This window comes from Fukomys damarensis, unplaced genomic scaffold (assembly GCF_012274545.1).
Source record: "Fukomys damarensis isolate Sample0158 unplaced genomic scaffold, DMR_v1.0_HiC HiC_scaffold_38, whole genome shotgun sequence".
Classification (NCBI taxonomy): Eukaryota; Metazoa; Chordata; class Mammalia; order Rodentia; family Bathyergidae; genus Fukomys; species Fukomys damarensis.
In genome coordinates, this window is record NW_022900950.1 from 24113974 (window position 1) to 24136448 (window position 22475).

Consider the following 22475-nt stretch of genomic DNA (forward strand, 5'->3'; position numbering starts at 1 on the left):
AGCCGGCAGGGCCTGCGCCCCTTCCCCAACACAAGCACCCCGAGCACCAGCCGGCTGGGTGGAGAAGCCGGTCCAGACACGCGGGAGGGGCCCCGGGTGCCGGGCAAGCTCCGCAGCACCTGTCCTGCGGGCTCCTATTCTGGATGGTGCTCTGCTGAGTTAGACCGATGTGCTATGGTCGGAAAAGCCTGCCCTACTAAGTATGAGGGTTTAAACTCAGTGTATGCTACCTCCCCTAGAAAACAGGGCAGGGTTGGTGTAACCTGTGAGAACAGGGCTCTGGAAGACCCTGATGCTAACTCCCCCACCCCACCCAGACAGGTCCTGCGGAGGGAAGGAAAGGCATGCCAAACCAGCCGGGCGTCCCCGCAGGAGGAGAGGTGGCAAAGGGGACGTCCCCACAGCCCTGGCCTTCCTAGTGTCCACGAGGGGGCGAGCAGACTCCTCCCTGCGCGTCCTCACCCGCTGGGAGCGCACAGCCAATGTTGAGCCTCTGCTTCTCTTTCAGAAAACACTAGAGATTTACTCCGTGGAGCTCGATGGAATGAAAGACTCCAAGCAGACAGATCAGGAGGATGGCAAGAAATACAACGACCTGGATCACAAAAAGAGTCATCAGAAAGAAGAGCTAAAAAGGGAACTTGATCTGGTCAGTAGTCTTCAGGCACAAGTGTCCCAGTGTGCTTGCCCCTGTACCTCCGCGTTAGGAGAGAAGAAAGCACTGTCGGGGATTTGGAATCCCCAAGTTTGGTTTCCTGGTTTTTCAAAGAGTGAATTGATAGTATCTCTCCGTCCACCAGTCTTCTTCAGGGTTCCTGTGTTCTGGTTGGAAGCTGCCCTGGGTAGAGTAGGGAGAGAAGAGTCTCTGCTTCAGATTCCCACAGGCACTGTGCAGACCTCTCTCCTCTCTCGCGGCCACTTTAAGGAGCTGGAAGCAACCATTAGCCAGTTTTCAGTTCCTGAGTAAAACGAACTGAGCTGGAGCCTCCCAGGAGGACAGCCAGAGCCACCTGCCGTGCTAGGTTTAGAGTTGTGAGAGGGAAGAGCTCAGTGGTAAGAATGCTGGACTACATCTCCACAGCCCTCGGCTCAGTTCAGGTCTCATTCCATTCATTGACCAAGTGAGCTGCCTGCACGGAAGTGTCATTATCTTCGTGTACAATAGAAAATAAATAATTAGCAGAGTCTGTGAGGGGAAAAGGTGATGTATTTTGTAAAAGTACAGTCATATTAAGGAAAAACTTTGGAGTTCTTTAAGCTACCCACAATTCCAGAGCCCTGACTTGGATGGGAACTGTGATAGATTTCATCTCGTGAGTGCCAAAGGGGAAATAGGAAACATCTACAGGGAGCCTAAGACTCTGCCAGAAGGTCCCTTTAGTCCGGGGCAGACTTCAGAGTCCTGTGATTGCTGGGTGGCTGCTGGGGCTAATGCAGCCATTTAACTCACTGGGGCTGGATGGAAGATTGTTTAATGCCCAGAATTTGGCAAGCTGGCCTTGGCCCTGAAATTTGGCTCTGGTAAGAAATGCTGAAAATCAGAGCTGTTTATGATTCCTGGAAAGCTGATTAAACAGAGTAGCACCTGCTTTACATTCATTCACTTATATTCTGAGAAGACATTTAGAACATCTACAAAAAAAAAAACAACAAACAGCACTGAAGTTGGACTGGCCTGAATTTAATCAAATCCAAGTGTGGTTGACACTCTGTTTCCTATTTCAAAACATAGGAATTGGAAGTAGTCCTTATCTCTTAGGGCTGTTGAGAGGTTAGCTGAGATATAGCAGGGCAAACAACACTACCAGGTAATAAGCAGTAACGTTTCTTATGTAACTCTAGCACTTAAGATTGAAGGCATATCTGGTCTTCCCTGAAACTGGTACTTATATACCTATCCCAGAATATGCCAGTGGATTATGATGAGATTCTCTCTCCTTTGAGCACTTTGTGAAGATGTATTTTCCTGCTTTATTGCTGAGAGAAAAATGTCTTGCTTTCCCTCATCTTTCTCAAGCTTCTTGGATTCTTTTCTCAAGAATCCTATAATTTGTCACATGGTACTTGAACGCTTTTGTACCCTGATCTTTGGGTGAATTAGACTCTTGGTCACTAAAATCCTGGTCTTCCCTGTATATCTCCACTCTATATATCTGTACATCTCTATATCTGCCACTCCGGGGCCTACCTTGAGTTGCTCCAGATCTGAATAGCAGAAGGCACCCCACATGTCCACTACCTCACCCCACCCCTTCCCATGTCTCTGGTGCCCAGGCTTCAGGGACTTCCCCTCAGGGACTTTATAAAGTCGGAGTTCCAGCTATGCAAACAATCTCTTTGATAATCCACTTTTGTATCTGCCCAAACTTAGCAAAATGTATGCTGCACAGATCTCCGCCTTAGCCCTCTGGATCTCTGGCAATATCACATTCACCTGATGTGGATGGAATGGATGAATGAGCAAAGCAGAATCTGGCTGAGAAGAGGGCTAGAAGCAAAATAATAAGTCATCTTTTATTGCAAGACCTAATTTTAAAGCAACACGAAACTTTTCTGCATATACTTGAAATACATGGCTCTGGTGGCAGTCACAGGATAAATCTCTGTTTCAGATAATGAGAGCTTAATCCTGGGTGTTGAGCTTGCTAGGGGCTGAGGACAACTTTCCCTGGGTTTTCTGATATAAAAGATTTCCAGTTCTTTAGCCCAGAGGTTCTCAGAGGGCGATGAGGGAAAGGCTCATCCCTAGCCCTACCTAGGGGACATCTAGGAATGCCTTTGGTTATCAAAGCTGTGAGATAGTGTGGTAGAAAGTGGAGACCCCAAAACCAAGAATTATTGGTCTAGTATTGGTCTAGTACCAGGGTGAGAGCCTCCAGTCCTTCAAATCTAGTAAAATCAGCAAGTAGGCCATACTGGTTTATTGGAAAGTTTTTAATCTGAGGGGCTTCTCTAACCAGTAAACTGCTTGAGTTTCATGACTGGAATAAGAGGGGTCATACTTCTACCTTCCAGAGACCCTTAGAGAGGTATCCGCTGTCCAAACATAGGAACTGGGTATGCTTTGGGTTCAGTCATCACCCTCAGCCAGTTCCAGGATCCAGGTCTGAATAAATTATCCAGCCACTAGCACCTGACCAGTAAGGATGCCAGGACTTGCACATGCTGGAGAGCAGGTTGAGGTAACTATCGAGATTAATATCAAGTTCCATTACTTTGCTTATAAGGCTAAAGACAGCTCACTCCATATCAGTGGCAAGTGCAGTGCGAACTATTAGGGGAGCCATGAGCAGGATAAGGCTGTCCCGCAGCATCTTCCTCTGTTTCATGGCCACTGGCAGCAGGATCCTTTTTCTTCTCTTCTTGACATTTTATGCCCCATCCCATATTCAGTACCTCTCTCAGCTTCCAAGGCAGTAAGAGAGTGGGGGGGTTGAATGTTTTGGAATGACCTAATCCACTCTGTTCTCCTTCCCTTCCTGGACACTTCAGGTTGATCACAAACTCACCAGTGAGGAACTGGAACAGAAATATGGCACAAACATCATCAGAGTAAGTCATCAGAGAACTGGAGGTTGGGGAGGGAAGCCTCCTGGCCCTACAAAGGAGAAGGTGGTATACTTCAGGTGTGTGGGCAAAGTAAAGGCAACTTTAAGATGAGGGACCTTCAGCTGAACCTGTAAGGCATCCATGGACCACAGTCTGGATCCTGAGACAGGGCTGCTTAGCCTCCTAAAGCCAGTGTACCTGAATCACAGCCTGAGCCAAGTTCTTTGTGAGCTGAACAGATGCCTGGACATAGAAAATCCTTTGCCTGTGACCACAGGGAAGCTGTGGTTTCCCTAGAAGGATACAAGTACTTCCTCCCTGTCTTTGGGAAGTATAATGGTCCATGGGGTTCTTCTTATCAGAGGCTAAGGAGGCTGTGTTAGAAAGTGAGAACCCCAAGTAACCATATGAGAGCCCTTGGGGCATGCTGCTCTTCCTTCTAACATCTTATAGACTCCCCCACCACAGAAGAACTACTTCTTTCTGTGAATTCGGATCCAAGTTCAGTCTCAAAAGTTTGAGTGTTTCAACATCTGAATGTGCACTTGTTTTCAAGTTAACAAAAGTACTTACCACATAGTTCACACCGACCTGCAATGAAGGACAAAGAGAGACAGTAACCCTGGCCCTCTGGAGGCAGATGTATAGGGAAGTGTAATATCAACTCTATCCTATTTGGCTGGCCTTCAAGAGGTTGAAACTCTATGCAGGGAGATCTGTGAATTACAACTCAAGCAAGCAGAGTAGATTCCTGGGGTGCTGCAGTGTCTGAACTGAGACTTGGGATGATTTGAATATGCATTCATGGAGTACCCAGGTGCCAGAAACTAATTCCTGTTTGTTTCTATGAATGTGTTTTTCTTGGCCTTTTCAGGGTCTCTCCAGTGCTAGAGCAGCTGAGCTCCTGAGTCGGTACGGGCCCAATACCCTCAGCCCTCCCAAGCAGACTCCAGAGATTATCAAGTTCCTCAAGCAGATGGTGGGGGGCTTCTCCATCCTTCTGTGGATAGGAGCCATCCTGTGCTGTGTCGCATATGGGATTCAGTATGTCAACGATAAATCTGCATCTCTTGACAGTGTAAGCCACCTTCTAGCCACCAGCAGGCACAGTGCTGGGCCAGAGGCAGGATGCTGCTACCCATCAGTCACTGCTGGAGATGAGGATATCAGTAATTCTCCCCATTGTAAAACAAATACTACCCGACTTATCAGTGCTTCAGAAGCAATATGAGCATAAATTTTAAGACAGCCAAAACTCCTTGAGTTCCTATGGGAAAAAATAATCTGTATACTTGTATACTTTGGAGCTCTCTCTTCACAAAGCTAACCTCTCCCTTTACCAAAAAGGACAACTAACCTGAATGTCAACCCCACAAAATTGAATTATCCAGCCCCGTGCTAAGAGAAACAAGCCAGATGCAAAAGGCTATGTGTTCTATGAGGCCACTGAAAGATAGGAGATAGGCCACATTGGTGGGGCAGGCTAGGGACAGGAATGAGGGGTGACTGCCAAAGGACGTTATTGCCTAGAAGTGTTTCCTAGTTCAGATTGTGTATTGTTTTGGAGTATCTGCATATACATAAGAAGATATTTTGCAGATGGTACCTATGTGTAGACACAAAACTTTTTCACATTTCCTACATGACTTATTCACAGCCTAAGGTAGGTTTTTGTAAGCAATTTTTAGTGTGTCTGTGTTTTTACATGAAGTCGGGTGTGGAATGTTACACTTTTGTGTTTTGTTGGAACTCAAAAAGTTTCAGATTTTGAAGCATTTCAGATTTTGGAATTTTGGATGAGGGATGCTAAAGATGTTTCTAACTGTTGCCTCTCCTCCTCACACAGGTGTACTTGGGTGTAGTGCTTGCCCTGGTTGTGATTCTAACAGGGATCTTTGCTTATTATCAAGAGGCCAAAAGTACCAACATCATGGCCAGCTTCAGTAAGATGATCCCCCAGGTGAGTAGTAGCCACTCCTCCTCTGGTCCCTGTGTGAATTCCAGGTGAGGAAACACCCCTGACCCCCTTCCCTTTGCTATTTGGAATATCTTAGGCAAGTTACCTCATCTCTCAGAACCTCAGTTCCTCTCAGGGCTTAAGATGATTAAAATGAAGGGAGAGCCAAGTCTTAGTCAAAGGAAAAACAAGACAGAATTTAGTCATTGTACAACATCTTCTGGACCATTTGGACAGTCATTGCAGGTGGTTCTAGAATGTTACTTTACTGGCTCTCCAGAGAGAGCCACCTATGCTTTTTATTTGTGGCTGCTTTTGCTTTCAGAACATCTCTCAAAATGCTCCCAGGGGACCCAGTTGTCCCCTCTTCCCCAGGAGCCACTTTTAGGCATCCATAGCAAGGTGAACACCCTGGCCCTTGTCTTGACCCTGGCCCTGGCCCAAAGCTGGTGGCTGAGTGGAAAAGATATCAGCTGTTGTGCTAAAAATCAGGACATTGCCTCATTAAAGTCCTTCACACCTCATCAAGATTATTAGACCCTGTGAACCAACCATCACTATTTCTCCTGGACACAGTTGAGAGGCACAGCACTCTCCCTTAGCCGTGGTCACATGACCACAGCCTTTTCTCATTCAATAACAAAGCTTAAGGAAGAAAAACTAGTTCTCAGAGTCTTCAGGCCTCAGGTGAAGCAGTCTTCAGTCTCATTCTGACAGCCATAGGGTTGCTTACTGCCACCAGTAGCAGTCCTTTGCCCCTCAATTCTGTGTTTTTCCACAGGAAGCTCTTGTCATTCGTGATTCAGAAAAGAAGGTCATCCCCGCAGAGCAGCTGGTGGTAGGGGACATTGTGGAGATTAAAGGAGGAGACCAGATTCCTGCAGACATCAGGCTGCTGTCTTCCCAGGGGTGTAAGGTGAGCTTTAGGGGTACCCAACCTGAGGATCCTCCTCAGTGTTAGTGGGCAAGCTTTTCTTTCCCCAATCCCAATAGAAGAGGCAGAGAACAAGTGTCTGCTTTGGAACTGTTTCAAAATTTCCTCCAGGTGGATAATTCCTCTCTAACTGGTGAATCTGAGCCCCAACCTCGCTCAACTGAGTTTACCCATGAAAACCCCCTGGAAACAAAGAACATTGGCTTCTACTCCACAACCTGTCTGGAAGGTAAGGTCAACTGGTTCTCAGGACCATATGCCCCACTTGGACCACTTCTTCCTCTGGGGCCTGATGTTTTTGTCTGACCCATCCCTTGTTGCAAAGCTTTTGCCATAGGAAACATAGAATTGAAGTCCAGAGGACTGATGTTGGCCTTTGTAATGTCGTATGCTAACCAATCATATGAGCCTGCAGAGAGGACTATGGGCAGGACCCACAGAGTAAAATGTCTACTTCCTCTTAGGCACTGCAACTGGCATGGTCATCAACACGGGTGACCACACCATCATTGGTCGCATAGCCTCCTTGGCCTCTGGGGTTGGAAATGAGAAGACACCCATTGCTGCTGAGATCGAGCACTTTGTCCATATTGTAGCAGGAGTGGCCATCTCCATCGGCATGCTTTTCTTCATCATTGCTGTATCCTTGAAGTACCAGGTTCTGGACTCCATCATCTTCCTCATTGGCATCATTGTGGCAAATGTGCCTGAGGGCCTCCTGGCCACTGTCACCGTGAGTTCATTCTGCTAGGCAGCCTGCACTCCACACTGCAACCACTAACCATTGCTGCTGGGGAGTACCCACTGGCAAACCCCAAGGCTCCATCTACGGATCGCCCAGGGCCCACCATGTGACATTCTGCCTTAGAGGACTTAACAAAAGAAATTGTAATATTTTAAACATGTAAATGTGCTGTCCTTGAAAATTTTACATTTTCCCGAGATCCATGTACAATTCACAGAGATTACTTTGCTCCCTAAAGATCTAGAGAAGATGGGCTCAAACCACTATTTACATGTTTTTCTAGAAATATGTCTTCCCCACTTGTTTGTTTGTTTGGGTACTGGAAATTGAACTTTGGATCTTAGCACTAAGCTACATCCCCAGCCCACTTTTATTTTTTTATTTGGAGATTGGGTCTCTCTAAGTTACAGGCTGGGCTGGGCTTGAACTCATGAGCCTCGTCCCTTGGTCTCCCAGAGTTCTGGGATTACAGATGTGCACCATCACACCTGGCTCACATTTCTATTTTTTCTAAAAAAGCTAAGCATGGTGGCCTATAATCCCAGAACACTGAAAGGTTGAGGCAAAAGGACTGCAAGTTTGAGTCCCAGCTGGAACTTAGTGAGACCCTGTCTCAAAAGGAAAAGGAATATGAATGAAGCCCTGGGTTAAATCCCTGGTCTCTCTCTCTCTCTCTCTCTCTCTCTCTCTCTCTCTCTCTCTCTCTGTCTCTCTCTCTCTCTGTCTCTCTCTCTGTCTCTGTCTCTCCCTCACACACACACACATATACACATACACACACACATGCACACACAAAACAATAACAACAACACCAAAACAGCACATGGGTACATAGGCCCAAACTAGCTCATTCTCTCCCTTCCTTTCTCACCCCAGGATCTCTTGTATGCCAGGCAAACTCCCTACCTCTGAGGAACACCCCAGCTCTCTAGCTTCCCTTCCAAATTATATATTAGCATCAACTTCACAGCCAGGCCTGTCTGCCACCCATTGGTCCCTCAGGACTTTTTCTTCAAAAAATGAAGGAATTAAAAGTGTCTCATATTTAAAAAGAAAAAAGATTGTGGCTTTTAGTGTGTCCAGTGGCTTTTTGGTCATGGTGCATTGCCAACAATACCTCTGACCTAACACTATTCCAGCTCTTTCCTAAAACTCAATCACAACTAACCTCAGCAGTTTCTGTATGCTCAAACCTGAGTGCAGAATGGCCATCCCTGAACCCTGTCCTCTCTCTGGTCAGGTAACCCTGTCACTAACAGCAAAGCGGATGGCCAAGAAGAACTGCCTGGTGAAGAACCTGGAAGCAGTGGAGACCCTTGGCTCAACCTCCATCATCTGCTCAGACAAGACTGGGACCTTGACCCAGAATAGGATGACTGTGGCGCATCTGTGGTTCGACAATCAGATCTTCATGGCTGACACAAGTGAAAACCAATCGAGTGAGTTTTCTGGAGCCTTCATCCTGGCCCAAACCCTGGCCAAGTGGCAGTGCATTGCACGGTGGGTGACAGGTGTGGCAGCCCAGCACTCACAGCAGCCGCTGTTCTTTCTCTCCACTCCAGACCAAGCCTTTGACCAAAGCTCTGGAACCTGGGCCTCTTTATCCAAGATAATAGCACTATGTAACCGAGCAGAGTTCAGGCCAGGCCAAGAAAACATCCCTATCATGAAGGTAAAGCTACTGTGTCGCTTGGCCTTAAGTGATTTAATCTCTCCAACAGTGGAAATTTTATACTAGTAAGAACAGTGTAACTCAAGTGCATGTGGAAGATTTTCTTCACTCCAGCTATCTTTGAGAAATAACAAAGATGCTTAGATGTTCTCAGAATATGAGGGTTGTTTGTCAGTTTTTTTTCTCATTAAGTTTATTGGTACAGTTTAGGTTAAATTCACCATTGAGATCTTGTACCTTTACATGATAGGTCTTGGTTCTCATTTTTTTCCCCTTATCCCTGCCTTCCCTTCACCCTCTTGTCCCTTCCCTATTTACAAAAACTTTATTTCCACTTTTTATTTCTCATGATTTTTTTTCTTTTCCCTTATTTCATTTGCCCTACCCTTCCCACTTCCCCTATACCTTTAGCCCTTTTCTTCCTATTTCACATTGTCAATTATGCTATTAGGATCTTATATACCATTATAGTTTTTCACTCCAGAGAAATTATTCAGTATTTATACAGGTGTAACTTATTTATTTCACTTAGGAGTATATGCTCAATATGTATCTATTTTCCTATGAATGACTCTAATTTCTCACTCTTTATGGTGAGTAGTATTCCATTTTATAGAAAAACCACAGCTTCTTTATCCAGTCTCCAAATGATGGACAATTGGGCTCTATCCAAATTTTAGCTATGACAAACTGTGCCGCTATAAACATAGGTGCGCATATGTGCACTGTGATATGATTCTTTTAATTCTTTTGGAAAGATACCCAGCAGAGGGATGGCTGGGTCAAATGGAACCTCTGGTCCCAGCTCTTTGAGGTATCTCCATATTGATTTTCATAGTGGTTGCACTAGTCTGCACTCCCACCAACAATGGACAAGGGTTCCTTGCTCCCCACAACCCTGCCAACATTTGTTATTGTGTGATTTCTTGATAGCAGCCATTCTTTCTGGGGCGAGGTGGAATCTCAGTGTTGTTTTCATCTGTATCTCTCGAATGACCAGTGATGTGGAAGATATTTTCATATATTTGTTTGCTGCTTTTACTTCTTTGTCTGAGAAATGTCTGTCCATTTCAGGTGCCCATTTTTTAATCTGGTCTTTATATTTGGGGGACTGATTCTTTTTTAGTTCTTTATATATTCTAGATAATAGTCCTTTGTCTACAGAGCAGCTGGCAAACATTTTTTTCCCATATTGTAGGTTGTCTTTTAGTTCTGTTGATGGTTTGTTTTTCAGTGTAAAACCTTTTTAATAAGATGACATCCCAGTTGTTTATTTTTTTCTGCTAGTTCCCATGCTACTGAGGATTTGTTCATACAGTCTTTTCCTATGCCAATGTCTTCAAGAGTTCTGCCTAACGTATCTTCCAGCAAATTAGTGATTCTTTTTTAATATTTATATCTGTAATCCACTTGGATTTTAGTTTAGCGCCTGGTGAAAAATAAGGGTCTAGTTTTAATCATTGGCAGGTTGAGATCCAGTTTTTCCAACACCATTTATTAAAGAGGCTCCTTTGTCAAAGATGAGGTAGCTGAGTATATCTGGAGTTGTTTTTGTATCTTCCAATCTATTCCACTGATCCTCAGCTCTGTTTCTTTGACAGTACCATGATGTTTTTATCACAGTAGGTTTGTAGTATAGTTTCAAATTGGGGATTGTGATACCCCCTGCCATGTCTCTGTTGCCTAGAATGGCTTTTGCTATTCTAGGTCTCTTCTAGTTCTAAATGAATTTTTGGATGATTTTTTTCTACTTCTGTGAAATATAGTGTTGGAATTTCAATCAGCATTGCATTGAATCTATATAGCAGTTTTGGTAGTATGGCCATTTTCACTATGTTGACTCTTCCTACCCAGGAGCAGGAGATATCTTTTCATTTTCTTATATCCTCTTCAATCTCTTTTTTCAGAGTGCTGTAGTTTTCAATATATAGGTCTTTTGCTTCTTTCATTAGATTGATTTCCTTGATACTTCATTTTTTTGGATGCTATTGTGAAAGGAATTGTTTCCCTAATTTCTCTCTCAGTGAGTCTGTTATTTGTGTACAAGAAGGCTATTGATTTTTGAGTGCTGACCTTGTATTCAGCTACTCTGCTAAAAGTATCAATTAAGTCTAGAAGTCTTTTTGTAGAATTTTTGGGGTCTTCTACGTAGAGTATCATATTGTCAGCAAATAATGACAGTTTAACTTCTTCCTTTCCTATCTTTATTGCTTTCATTTCTTTCTCTTCTCTAATTGCTGTGGCTAACATTTCCAGAACTATATTAAAGAGGAGTGGTGATAGTGTGCATCCTTGTCTTGTTCCTGATTTTAAGGTGAAAGTTTTCAGTTTTTGGCCATTTAATATGATGTTGGCTGTTGGTTTTTCATAGATACCCTTTATTAAGTTGAGATATAGACCGTCTATTCCAATTTTTTGCAGGGTTTTTATCATAAAAGGGTGTTGAATTTTGTCAAATGCTTTTTCTACGTCTATTGAGAGGATCATATGGTTTTTGTCCTTGACTTTGTTGATATAGTGTATTACATTTATTGACTTACATATGTTGAACCATCCTTGCATCCCTGGAATAAATCCAACTTGGTCAGGATGGATGATCTTCTTGATGATCCTCTGTATTCTGTTTGCTAGTATCTTATTAAGGATTTTTTCATCTATATTCATTAATGAGATTGGCCTGTAGTTCTCTTTTTTAGTTGCATCTTTCCCTGATTTGGGAATCAAAGTGATACTTGCTTCCAGGAATGAATTTGGAAGTATTGCTTCCCTTTCAATTTCATTGAAAAGTTTGAAAAGTAATGGTAGTAGTTCTTCTCTAAATGTCTTGTAAAATTCAGCAGTGAATCCATCAGGGCCTGGGCTTTTCTTGCTGGTAAACTTTTAATTACCTTTTCAATTTCACTGATTGTAATTGGGGTGTTTAAAATGCTTTTACACCTGCCTCACAAGCACAAGGACCCGAATTCGATCCCTGATACCAAAAAAATAAAAAATAAATAAAATGTTTTTATCTTCTTTGTGCAACTTTGGTACTTCATAAGTATCTAGAAATCAGTCCATTTCTTCTGTGTTTTCCATTTTATTACATTATAGGTTACCAAAGTAGGTATTGACAATCCTCTGGATTTCTGTTAGATCTGTTGTGACTTCACCGTTTTCATTCCTAATTGAGTGGATCTGAACCTTTTCTTTCCTTTTTTTGATAAGGTTAGCTAAGGGTTTATCAATTTTATTTATTCTTTCAAAAAACAAACTCTTCGATTCATGTATTTTTTGTAGAATTTTCTTAGTTTCCATTGCATTGATTTCTGCTCTAATCTTTATAATTTCCTCTCTTGTATTAACTTTGGGTTTTTCTTGCTCTTCTTTTTCTAGGAGTCTCAGGTTCATCATTAGGTTGTTTTCCTAGTGTGGACATTCAATACTATGAACTTTCCATATAGAACTGCTTTCATTGTGTCCCATAGATTCCTGTATGTTGTATAGGTATATCATTTATTTGTAAAAACTGTCTAATTTCTTCTTTAGTTTCTTCTGTGATCCATTGATTGTTCAGGAGAGTGTTGTTTAATATCCATTTGTTTGTGAAGTTTCTACAGTTTCTTATTCTATTGATCTCCAGCTTGATTGCACTATGATCTGATAATATACAGGGGATAACTTCGATTTCTTTGCATTTATTCAAACCTGTTCTATGAGCTAGTACATGGTCTATCTTGGAGAATGAACCATGTGCAGCCAAAAAGAATGTATATTCTGATTTTGTGGGTTGGAACACTATATAGACATCTATTAAGTTTGTTCAAAAGCTTGGTTCAGTTCTAGTATTTTGTTGTTGATTTTTTACCTAGATGATCTGGCTACTTGTGATAGTCGGGTATTTAGATCCCCACTACAATTGTATTAGTGCTAATTTGGTTTTTCATGTTACTTAATATTTGTTTTATATAGTTGGGGGCATTAATATTTCGTGCATATATGTTTATGATTGTCATCTCTTCCTCTTGAATTGTTCCCTTTACATGGATATAGTGGCCTTCTTTGTCTCTCTTAATCAGTTTTGGTTTGAAATTTACTTTGTCTGCAAATAAGATAGCTACCCCTGCCTTTTTCTTGGCTTCTGTCACATGGACAACTGTTTTCCATAGTTTCACTTTCAGTTTATGGGATTCTTTTTGCACTAGGTGTGTTTCTTGTATACAACATATTGTTGGATTTTGCTTCTTAATCCATTCTGCCTGTCTATTTCTCTTGATTGGTGAATTAAGGCCATTGACATTGATAGTTATAACTCATATGTACTGATTTATTATTGTCATGTTATTGGCCTTTTGTTGACTCTTTTTACTTTTTCCCCCTCTCCTTTTTGTTTCTTGTCTTGTCTATTTGATTTGCTCTGTTGGGCCTCATGTCTTTTTCTAGGATATTGTTTAGAATTCCTTGTAGTGCTGGTTAGGTATTCATGAAGTTTCTCAAGTGTTCTTTGCCATGGAATTATCTTATTTCCCCATCCATTTTGAAAGAGAGTTTTGCAGGATACATCAGTCTAGGTTGAAGGTTGTTTTCTTTTAAGACTTGAAATACCTCACTCCAGGATCTCCTTGACCTGAGGGTTTGTGTTGAAAAGTCTGCTGTGATTCTGATGGTCTTTCCTCCACATGTGATTTGTTTATTTTCTCTTACTGCTTGTAGTATTTTGTTCTTCTGTTGGGTTTCTGGGGTCTTAATTATTATATGCCTAGGTGTCGTTTTTTTGTTTTTTGGTTTTTTTTATTATGGCTTTTGGAGTCCTTTATGCCTCACTTATCTGCATGTCAAATTCTTCCCCTCTGGAAAGTTTTCTGTCATTAATTCTGTGAACACATTTTTTAAGCCATTTGTATTTTCTTCTGCTATTTCATGGATTCCTATCAGTCTTATGTTATTCTTCTTTGCATCATCCTGGAGTTGTTGGATGGATTTCTCATGATCTCTTACTGATTTTAAAAGACATCTCTTTTCACGGTCACTGGCTGCAATCCTGTCTTCTATATCTGCGATTCTATCTTTACATTCTTTTATACTGCTGTGAAATTTTTCAATGGAGTTTTTAATCTCCTGGATATCTGTTTGAAACTGTTTCATGGATTCCATTTCTTTCCTATGTTGGGCATTCATTGTTTCCATTTCTTTCTTATGCTGGGCCTTCCTGGCTTCTATCATGGTCCTGAGCTCTTCTTTTTTTTTTTTTTTTTTTTTTTTTTTTTTTGGTCAGTTTCTGTTGTAGAGTCTCGAATCCTGACTTTCATTTTGCTCACCATCTCTATGGTTATTTGGGAAATTATTTGTTTTGAATTTTTCTAGAGCCTAATTGGTCTGTTTTGTTACTTCCTGTGCTTTGAGTTCAGGGTGTCCTGCTGGTTCATTGTCAGGCTTTTCATCCTCCTTTGCCCTACTGTTTGCCGTTGGTGTACTGGAAGTCTGTCTTTGTGTCTTGGTTAAGTGTTTTCTCATTTTTATTTTTGTTGTTGGGTTGTCCTTGGTTTCATTCCTGGATTATTACTTAAATCTCCCTGATATTGTTGTACTTTAGCTTTTGAGTCTCTAATGACTCATAGACATTCTCATTTTCATAATATCGAGAAAACAACTCATTAAACCTATCACAACCCTTTAGCCCAATTGATACAATCAGCAGCACAATAGGGTCAAGCACAACTTACAAATTGACCATTTGTGGTAGTCATTAATCTATCACCTTTAAACCATGTGAATTGAATTAAATCAAGAAGCAGCCCAAAATATGTCTGCAGTGAATAAATTCTTCAATGTAGCATATTTACCATTTAGGATGGGGGCTGAGACAGAGTTAGGATGAAAGGAATAGATAAGTGAAGGAATTGGAGAAGGTTTCAAGTGAAGCCAGAGGACCTAGGATGACCATACAATCTTTTGGAAACTTCAATTCAAAAGGGAAAGACACAATGCAAGAATATAACAACTTAACAGTAATAGGGGCTCACTTTCCTTTGAAACTCTTGACCCTTGAGTGAAGGAAAATGAGAGAAGAAAAGCACATAAAGAAAAAAAATGATAGAAGAAGAAATCCGAGTTTGATCAGGAACAGGAACAGAAAGGGAGATGAGGGATAATATGGTGGAGCAAGAGACTGAGTTGGAGAAGGAGGACAGAAAAAATAAAGAATTTACAGAGTGGAATGAGGAAAAGAAAGAAGAAAAGGAATTTTAAGGGCCTCTTTCAGACTATATCTCTGCTGTCATAATATACAATGTGTGCAGCCATGTGCACAACTAAGTTCTTTGAACTCAGCTAGCTGATGGGAGACCCCTGAGATTCAGGCTGATTTCAGGCTGCAACACCTAAATTGAGCTCCCTGACCTCCTGCAGGGTTGAACTCTGCAAAGTTCTACTACAGGTTCCCTCTGCCCTTTCTTTGAAGATATTCAAAGTCTGGAACTCAGAAAAATGCCCTTTCTGACCACCTGTGCCTCTGCAGAGTGGATCCAAGGACTGGCACAATCAGGTGGCCTGAGAACAGGGGTGGGGTGTTGCAAGGGCACCTGCACAGCAAGCTAGTCCTCACAGATTGGACCCAGTCAGGCCAGAGAGAGAAGGGGCTCCAAGCAGCTGTCCCAGACTCCACCTTCCACCTTCTGCTGGATGCTCTGTTTGTCAGTTTTTTGAGACAGACTCACTATGTCATTCAAGCTGGCCTTGAGTTCACCAGTGTAATACATGTTGGCCTGGAACTCATGGTGATCCTGCCTCAGTCTCAGTCTCAGGGGTGTACCATCACACTTGGACCAAGATCTCAAAATATTGATTTAGATTCTTTTGAAAATTCTATCTCATTCCAGAAAATAAATGTGCCTTTAAATTACCTTCTAGCCAACTAGGTATAATCAACATTTATTACAAGTGTCATTCACTGAAGTTTAAAATAAATTGGATGGAAACATCTTAGCACATATCCCTCATGACTAAAATATAGCAGTAGATGGAACTCTGAGAAGTCCTGACTTACTGTATTTATTGTAAAACAAACTTTCCACCACCTCCTACCCCCCTGGCTGCCTTTTCTTCTCTGTCTCCCAGTCCCATGCTTCTTTCTGCTATCTCCTTCCCCTTCTCTCTCTTCTTCTCCATGTCAATAAGACACCAAATCTGCTTTCCAAACTTCTACATCTGTCAACTATTTTTTCACTGATCTTTCCTCCTTTCTTACATTTGTTATGTGCTTGTTTTTCTTTCCCTATCAGAAAACTCACTGACACTCCTAGCAAGTCACTTCTCCATCAGTGGCATTCACACTTGTATGTCCACTTCTAACCTCTTGCCTAAACCCCAGTGTAGACCAACAACAAGTCATGTGTATCCTCTTGAAAGTTCTACTGCATAGCTTTTCAACAGGTGACACTTATACCTTCTGCCTATGCCTAGCCTGGCTTCCAGTCAATACCTTGCCCCCAAATTTTTAAGTTTTCTATGACATAAGCATTGCATTTGTCATCTCGCCAATTCTTTTGGAAGTCATCTTTGTCCACCTTTCCTGATATCTATCAGTGAGTCAAGTCCTATCATTCTTGATTCAAAACATACATAATTTTGCATTTGTATTATCACCAATACCTTGCAGCTAAAGTATTGAAGAAGCAATCGCTTTACTGGCCTTCTTGATTCTGGTTTATCCCTCCCCTAATTTTCCAGAACTGCTGATTGTATCTCCAGTTTTTCTCAGAAATTCCTTGTGATTCTTTATTTTCTGCTTCTTGAGTCTAAACCTCAGCCCACCTGTTAGGAACCTCAAAACCTACCACACCCTCCACATTCCCCTGCATTTCCAGCACTCATAATGGAACCCTGCATGCCTCTATTCGTGTTATTCTGGTTTCTAGCAGACTTCCTTCAGCTCCTTTACTAGATGACTCCTGTCTGAATTCAGAGCTTAGGAACCTTTATATAGCTCTCACTTATTTGAGCTGGTAGGTGGCCACACTGATTTACACTCTCACCATGGTCCTGATTCAGGCACTGGTAGTCATGTGACATCCTTGTCTCTTTAATGAGATGAGATAGTACATTTTGTCAGGAGATCCATGTTGGTTCATTGAAAAACAACACAAAGAAACCAGATTATGTGCTGCAAATATTTATCTCTTTTGATTTCCAGAAAGTTGTGGTTGGAGATGCCTCAGAAACTGCTCTTTTGAAGTTTTCTGAGGTCATTTTGGGTGATGTGATGGAAATTAGAAAAAGAAACCACAAAGTAGCTGAAATCCCTTTTAACTCTACCAATAAATTTCAGGTGAGTTTTTCTTTACAAGTGTCAACCTCTTTTATCACTAAAACCCCTCTGCCTGCACATATCCACTGATTAGCCTATAATTTGAATGATTCCTGGCCTTAGAAATAGTTCTTGGGGGAAATACAGGACCTGAGGATCTGGTAAACCCGAGTATAGCTTCCCTTGTTGGCCTCCTTGATTTCCCTTAACTAGGGTAGAAGGTAAAAAGGTAAAGAGTTTTCCATGGACTGCTTCTCCTATGATTCGTACATATTACAGACACACAGAAACACACAACCACCACCCCGGGTAACTTTTGTACAACTGAAGAGCATCAGCTACATGATGAAGGGTAAATGAGAGGTAGGGGAAGTGAGAAGAATTAATATTTATTGCTCACTGAGTACAGTTGGACCTCTAAATCCTCCAACTCCACATTCATAGATGCAACAAATGGTGGACCAAAGATATCTGGAAACAAAACAATTGTAACTGTGCTAAATATGTACAGACTTTTTTCTTATCATTATTCCCTGAACAATACATTATAACAACTGTTTGCCTAGCATCAACATTGTATTAGGTGGTATAAGTCATCTAAAGGTGATTGATTATGGGAAGATGTACATAGGTTTCATGCAAATACTGTTATTTAGTATGAGGGACTTGAATTTTGATATCCTCAAAAGTCCTGGAGCCAATCTCCTGAGCATATCAAAGGACAATTGTATGTATTAGGCACTTTACATACTTTTCTCACTTAATTCTCACAACAAGCCTAACAGGTAGGACAGTGAATCCCAATTCATAAATAAGGAAGATTCTTGGAGTCCAAAGTGCATGCATTTTCTACTGCAAAGAAGTAGAACAGTTCAGTCCGATGATATAAGGAAGGGTTTCCCTTGAGGAAGACTAGTCTCTCAGATGACTGGTCACATTGTTTTCCTGTCCCACACCCTGTTCCATTGGTAGAACACTCTTTTCCACCCACTGCTCAGGAAGAAAATGGCCAGCCTTGCCTCTCTCCTCCCATCATTTCAGGAGCCAGGGTCAGCCATCTCCATCCTCCTTGTGTTCTAATAAAAAGTAGTTTATAGCCCAAGGCCCTGGTGCAGATAGGATTTCCTTCAGACTCTCATGCTGAGATCCAGGGGTCTTAATTTGGGCTGTGCATAACAAAATACAGTCATGTGTTGCATGGAGACACATTCAAAGAAAGGTGTTGTTAGCTATGCACACATCACAGAGTGAACCTGCATGAGCCTAGAAGGCTCAGCCCACTACTGGTATCATTTATAGGTGGAATATCCAGTTGCTCCTAAGCTACAAATTGTATAACCTGTTACCATACTGAGTACTGTAGATACTTGTGATATAATGCTGTTTGTGTATCTAAATGTATCTGAATATAGAAAAGGTACAGTAAAAAACTAGGTAATATGAATTGTCAGCTCCACTATAATCTTATGAGACCATCACCATGTATGTGGTCCCTCCTTGATCAAAATATCATTACACAATGCATGACTGTATAGAAAGAGAATAACTACATGTAAGGAAATTTTTGGTGATTATCTACTCAGTTTAGATAGAATTTAGTATTAATGAGGAGCTGTTTGTGTTGCGGACATCTTCTTTGTGGATAATGGGCCACTAAAAGTTGTAGTTAGCTACATAGACAATTGACAAAAATGTGTGATGTAAAATTTTAAAGCAAGGGAGTCTGGCCTGGTGGCATGTGCCTGTAATCTGGGCACTCTAGGAGGCAGAGGCAGGAAGATCACAAGTTCAAGCCCAGCATGGGCAAATTAGCAACTTAATGAGACTCAAAAATTTAAAAGGGCTGGAGGTATAGCTCAGTTGGAGGGCCATGGATTCAATCCACAGTACCAAAACAAAACAAACAAACAAAAAAGTATTTGAAGCCTGGAAATCAGATCTTATTTGAAACATAACTGAAAGTAGAATGAGCAACAATTCTAAAATAACACCAGAATAACTAGTAGCTATTCTGATAATTTCCAAATGTATGAAATCATTCCTTCTTACAATGACTTGAAACAGATAGAGGAGGAGGAATTGAGGTGCAGAGGTTTGTACACAGCTGTGAGGGCCAGAGCCAGGATTCAGAGCAGAAAGTCAGCACTGGTAATGCCCTGGATAATGGCATACAAGTAAAAACAGGACTCAAAATGTTACTAAGGCTCCATCTATCACAGCACAGGCACTTCTTGCCATGTGAGAAGTAAGAAAAAGCCAGTTCTGAGGCTTTCCTATGGGACAAAAGTGGGCTATACAGACTTGGAACCAGAGGTGGGGGGCAGGCCTGTGCGAGCCCTCACCTAAGAAGTCAGAGATACTGTTGGAGGAAGGGTGGAGCCCAGGAGTAGCTTGCATCCCTAGCATGGGAGGCCATGAGTTCAATCGCCAGCACTACCAAAGCAACTCTCTTAGATGCCATTAAGACCACTTTACTTTTATACATAAACAACACTCTACTTAAAAGGGCTTTAGAAGTCATGGCCTTGGAAGCCTCTGTTTATCATTCAGTAGAAGGAAAAGAAAAGCAGAAATCCCGTGCTTTAATTAGTCTTAAAATATCCATGCCCAAAGAGACTGTCCACAAAAATATTTAAAACTGATTACAGCAAACTGGTAGTGGTGGCATGCACCTGTAACCCCAGCTATTTGGAAGACTGAAGCCGAAAGATTGTAATTTCAAGGCCTGCCTGAGCAACTTAGCAAGACCTTGTCCCCCAAAAAAAAAAAAAAAAAAAAAAGAAAGAGAGATGATGTAGTTCAGTGTAGAACACTTGCCCATTATGTGAAAGGCCCTGGGCTTGAACCTCAGCACTGCCCAAAAAACAGATAAATACAATAAAATAGTGTATGGCAAACTGGGAAATTAGGACAATATTTTATAAAGTTTTATGTAAAGATGAATGTATTTAATTTTAAATGGTATCATTTATATCCTCCATGATTCAGAACAAGGCCTGTGGAGCCTGCTATTCTGGATCTAAATCTCAACCTAGGGTTGAGGGTGTAGCTCTGTGGTAGAGTTCTTGTGTGGCATGCATTAAACCCTGTATTTAATCTCTACTATGGCAAAACATATTCCAGTTCAATATCTACTCATATATGATCATCATCTATCAGTGCCTCAGTTTCCTACTGATAAAAGACAATAACAGTGCTCATGGCTTTTTTTCTTTTTCCTTGATGCTAGGGATCAAACCCAGGGCTTGTGCATGCTAGTCAAACACTTCACCATCAAGCTACCCTCTGAGTTTTTCAGGGATGTTCAAAGGATTATATGTGTTCATATGTACAGTTATGAACAGTGACTTGTATCTAGTGCACACCATAAAAGTGTCTATTATTCCTACTTTTAAATGTGAAAACATCTTTTTTTTTACCCCCTGACAATACTGGAGATTGAATCCAGGTCCCTGAGAATGCCAGGCAAGCACTCTACCAGGGAAATGCACTTTAAACTCTACTTGATCTTTTAGAAAATGATAGCAATAATAGATTGGAGATTTGGGGGTTTGGTTTGCATAGGTTAATTGGTTGGATAGATGGGGGTTTTTTTAATGTCATTACTTAGCCATAAAAAGAGCAAGCAGTTAATGACCCTATTTGCCCTCTACTATTTTTCCTAATTGCCCTCATCCTTGCTATCCCAAAGTCCAGAAACTACTGATTTAAACTTAATTGTTAGATCAAAAATGGCAGAAATTTTCTTCACAACCTATTTGCTCCCAAAGATTACAGATTCCAAAAGTTTCTTTGAAATCCTTTTGTGTTCTTAGAAGAAAGAGCACTGCATATATAATAAGGGCTCCATGAAAGAGAGCCATATTATGATTATATGGTGATTCTTTTACATTTTTTAATAATCTTATTAGGATGGTTTCTAGAGATAGAATGGATGGGTAAAGGGTACTCATGTCAAACATTTTCGTAGGACATATGGATTACATTCATCATGGGAAGTTAGTTCATGCATGTAATACACCTTAATTCTTTTTTTTTTTTTTTACATCTCCTTCCCTTCCTCTCATCTCTCCTTCCCTCCCTCCATCTCTTGGTCCTCTTTCATGTCAAACTTGTGACCCTGTTCCTTTGCTGTCTTCCTGAAAAGCTATATATGATAGTGTCCTCTTCTCCACACTTGTGCTATTTTTTGACAAATGATAATAGCTTATATTTATTGAGCATATAACATGTTTAATTCCATAATACATACTTGAAATAATTATAAAAATTAACATCTATTGAGTGCTTACCATATGCTAGGAATTACTCCCTTTAATCTTCTCAAGGAATTATGGGCCTATCCCCATTTTACAGAAGAAACTGAGGGTTAAAAAAGATTATATTTCTGCCATTTTCTTTTATGCCCAGGTAGTAAATTTGGATTGAACCCAAGGTGGAGAGGCACAGGAACTCCTGCTCTCTTCAGAGTTGTGAAAGAGCTCCTTGTGAAAGATGGCTGCTCACCACAGGAGGGAGAAAGCTGAGCCACTGAGGCTCACTCTTGCATCCCGCTAGGAGAGTTTGTTTCAGGCTGAGGGTTACATCTGGCCTCCTTAAATTTCTTTACTTTTCTTTTTTGTTCTTTCCTTCTTTCTCCCTCCCTTCCTTCTTTCCTTCTTTTCTTTCTTTCTTTTTCAGTACTGGGTATTGAACTTAGGGCTTTTGCACTGAGCTTTTTTTTTAAAACAGGGTCTCCTAGATTTCTCACTGCCTCAGCTTCCCAGAATGCTGAGATTATAGATATGTATTACGATTCTCAGCAGTAAGCAGTTTCTGTTTAAAATACATCTCCACTTTACAAGGATTCCAATCCAATAAATGTCTCTCTGATCTCTGATTATTAGCTGACCACAAAAATAAAAAGGATAGGACATACCCAGGGATATCAGAGTTCCTCTTCCTCCATACACCTCAAGGACAAGTGGAAAAAAGGATTGTGTTTCCCCTTCCTGTTGCTAATTGGAAGAGCTGTGGTAAATATACTGTCACTGACGTGCCCTTTTGATGTCTCCCAGCTGTCCATACATGAGACAGAAGACCCTGAAGACAAGCGCTTCCTCATGGTAATGAAGGGGGCCCCAGAGAGGATCTTAGAGAAGTGCAGCACCATCATGATCAATGGCCAGGAGCAGCCACTGGACAAGAGCAATGCCAACGCCTTCCACACAGCCTACATGGAGCTGGGCGGCCTGGGTGAGCGTGTGTTAGGTGAGTTCAAGCAGCAGAATGGAAGGCATGGATGATGAAGCCTCAAGGGCTGGCAGAGTAACTATCGTGTCACGTGAACCATAA

At 41.5% G+C, this 22475-nt stretch overlaps 1 protein-coding gene across 1 annotated transcript in view; it reads left to right on the forward strand.

Annotated features, from left to right (window-relative positions):
• The first annotated feature begins 167 nt into the window (after positions 1 to 167).
• Atp12a (ATPase H+/K+ transporting non-gastric alpha2 subunit) overlaps positions 168 to 22475 on the forward strand; it is a 32828-nt gene continuing 10520 nt past the window's right edge. Inside the window, exons 1-12 of the mRNA XM_010633828.1 lie at positions 168 to 200; positions 509 to 649; positions 3493 to 3552; positions 4424 to 4627; positions 5396 to 5509; positions 6288 to 6422; positions 6552 to 6669; positions 6905 to 7173; positions 8426 to 8624; positions 8748 to 8857; positions 17028 to 17162; positions 22199 to 22391. Coding sequence (XP_010632130.1) covers positions 545 to 649; positions 3493 to 3552; positions 4424 to 4627; positions 5396 to 5509; positions 6288 to 6422; positions 6552 to 6669; positions 6905 to 7173; positions 8426 to 8624; positions 8748 to 8857; positions 17028 to 17162; positions 22199 to 22391 — 1642 coding nt within the window. The 5' untranslated portion in view covers positions 168 to 200; positions 509 to 544. The remainder of the gene's footprint in view (positions 201 to 508; positions 650 to 3492; positions 3553 to 4423; positions 4628 to 5395; positions 5510 to 6287; positions 6423 to 6551; positions 6670 to 6904; positions 7174 to 8425; positions 8625 to 8747; positions 8858 to 17027; positions 17163 to 22198; positions 22392 to 22475) is intronic.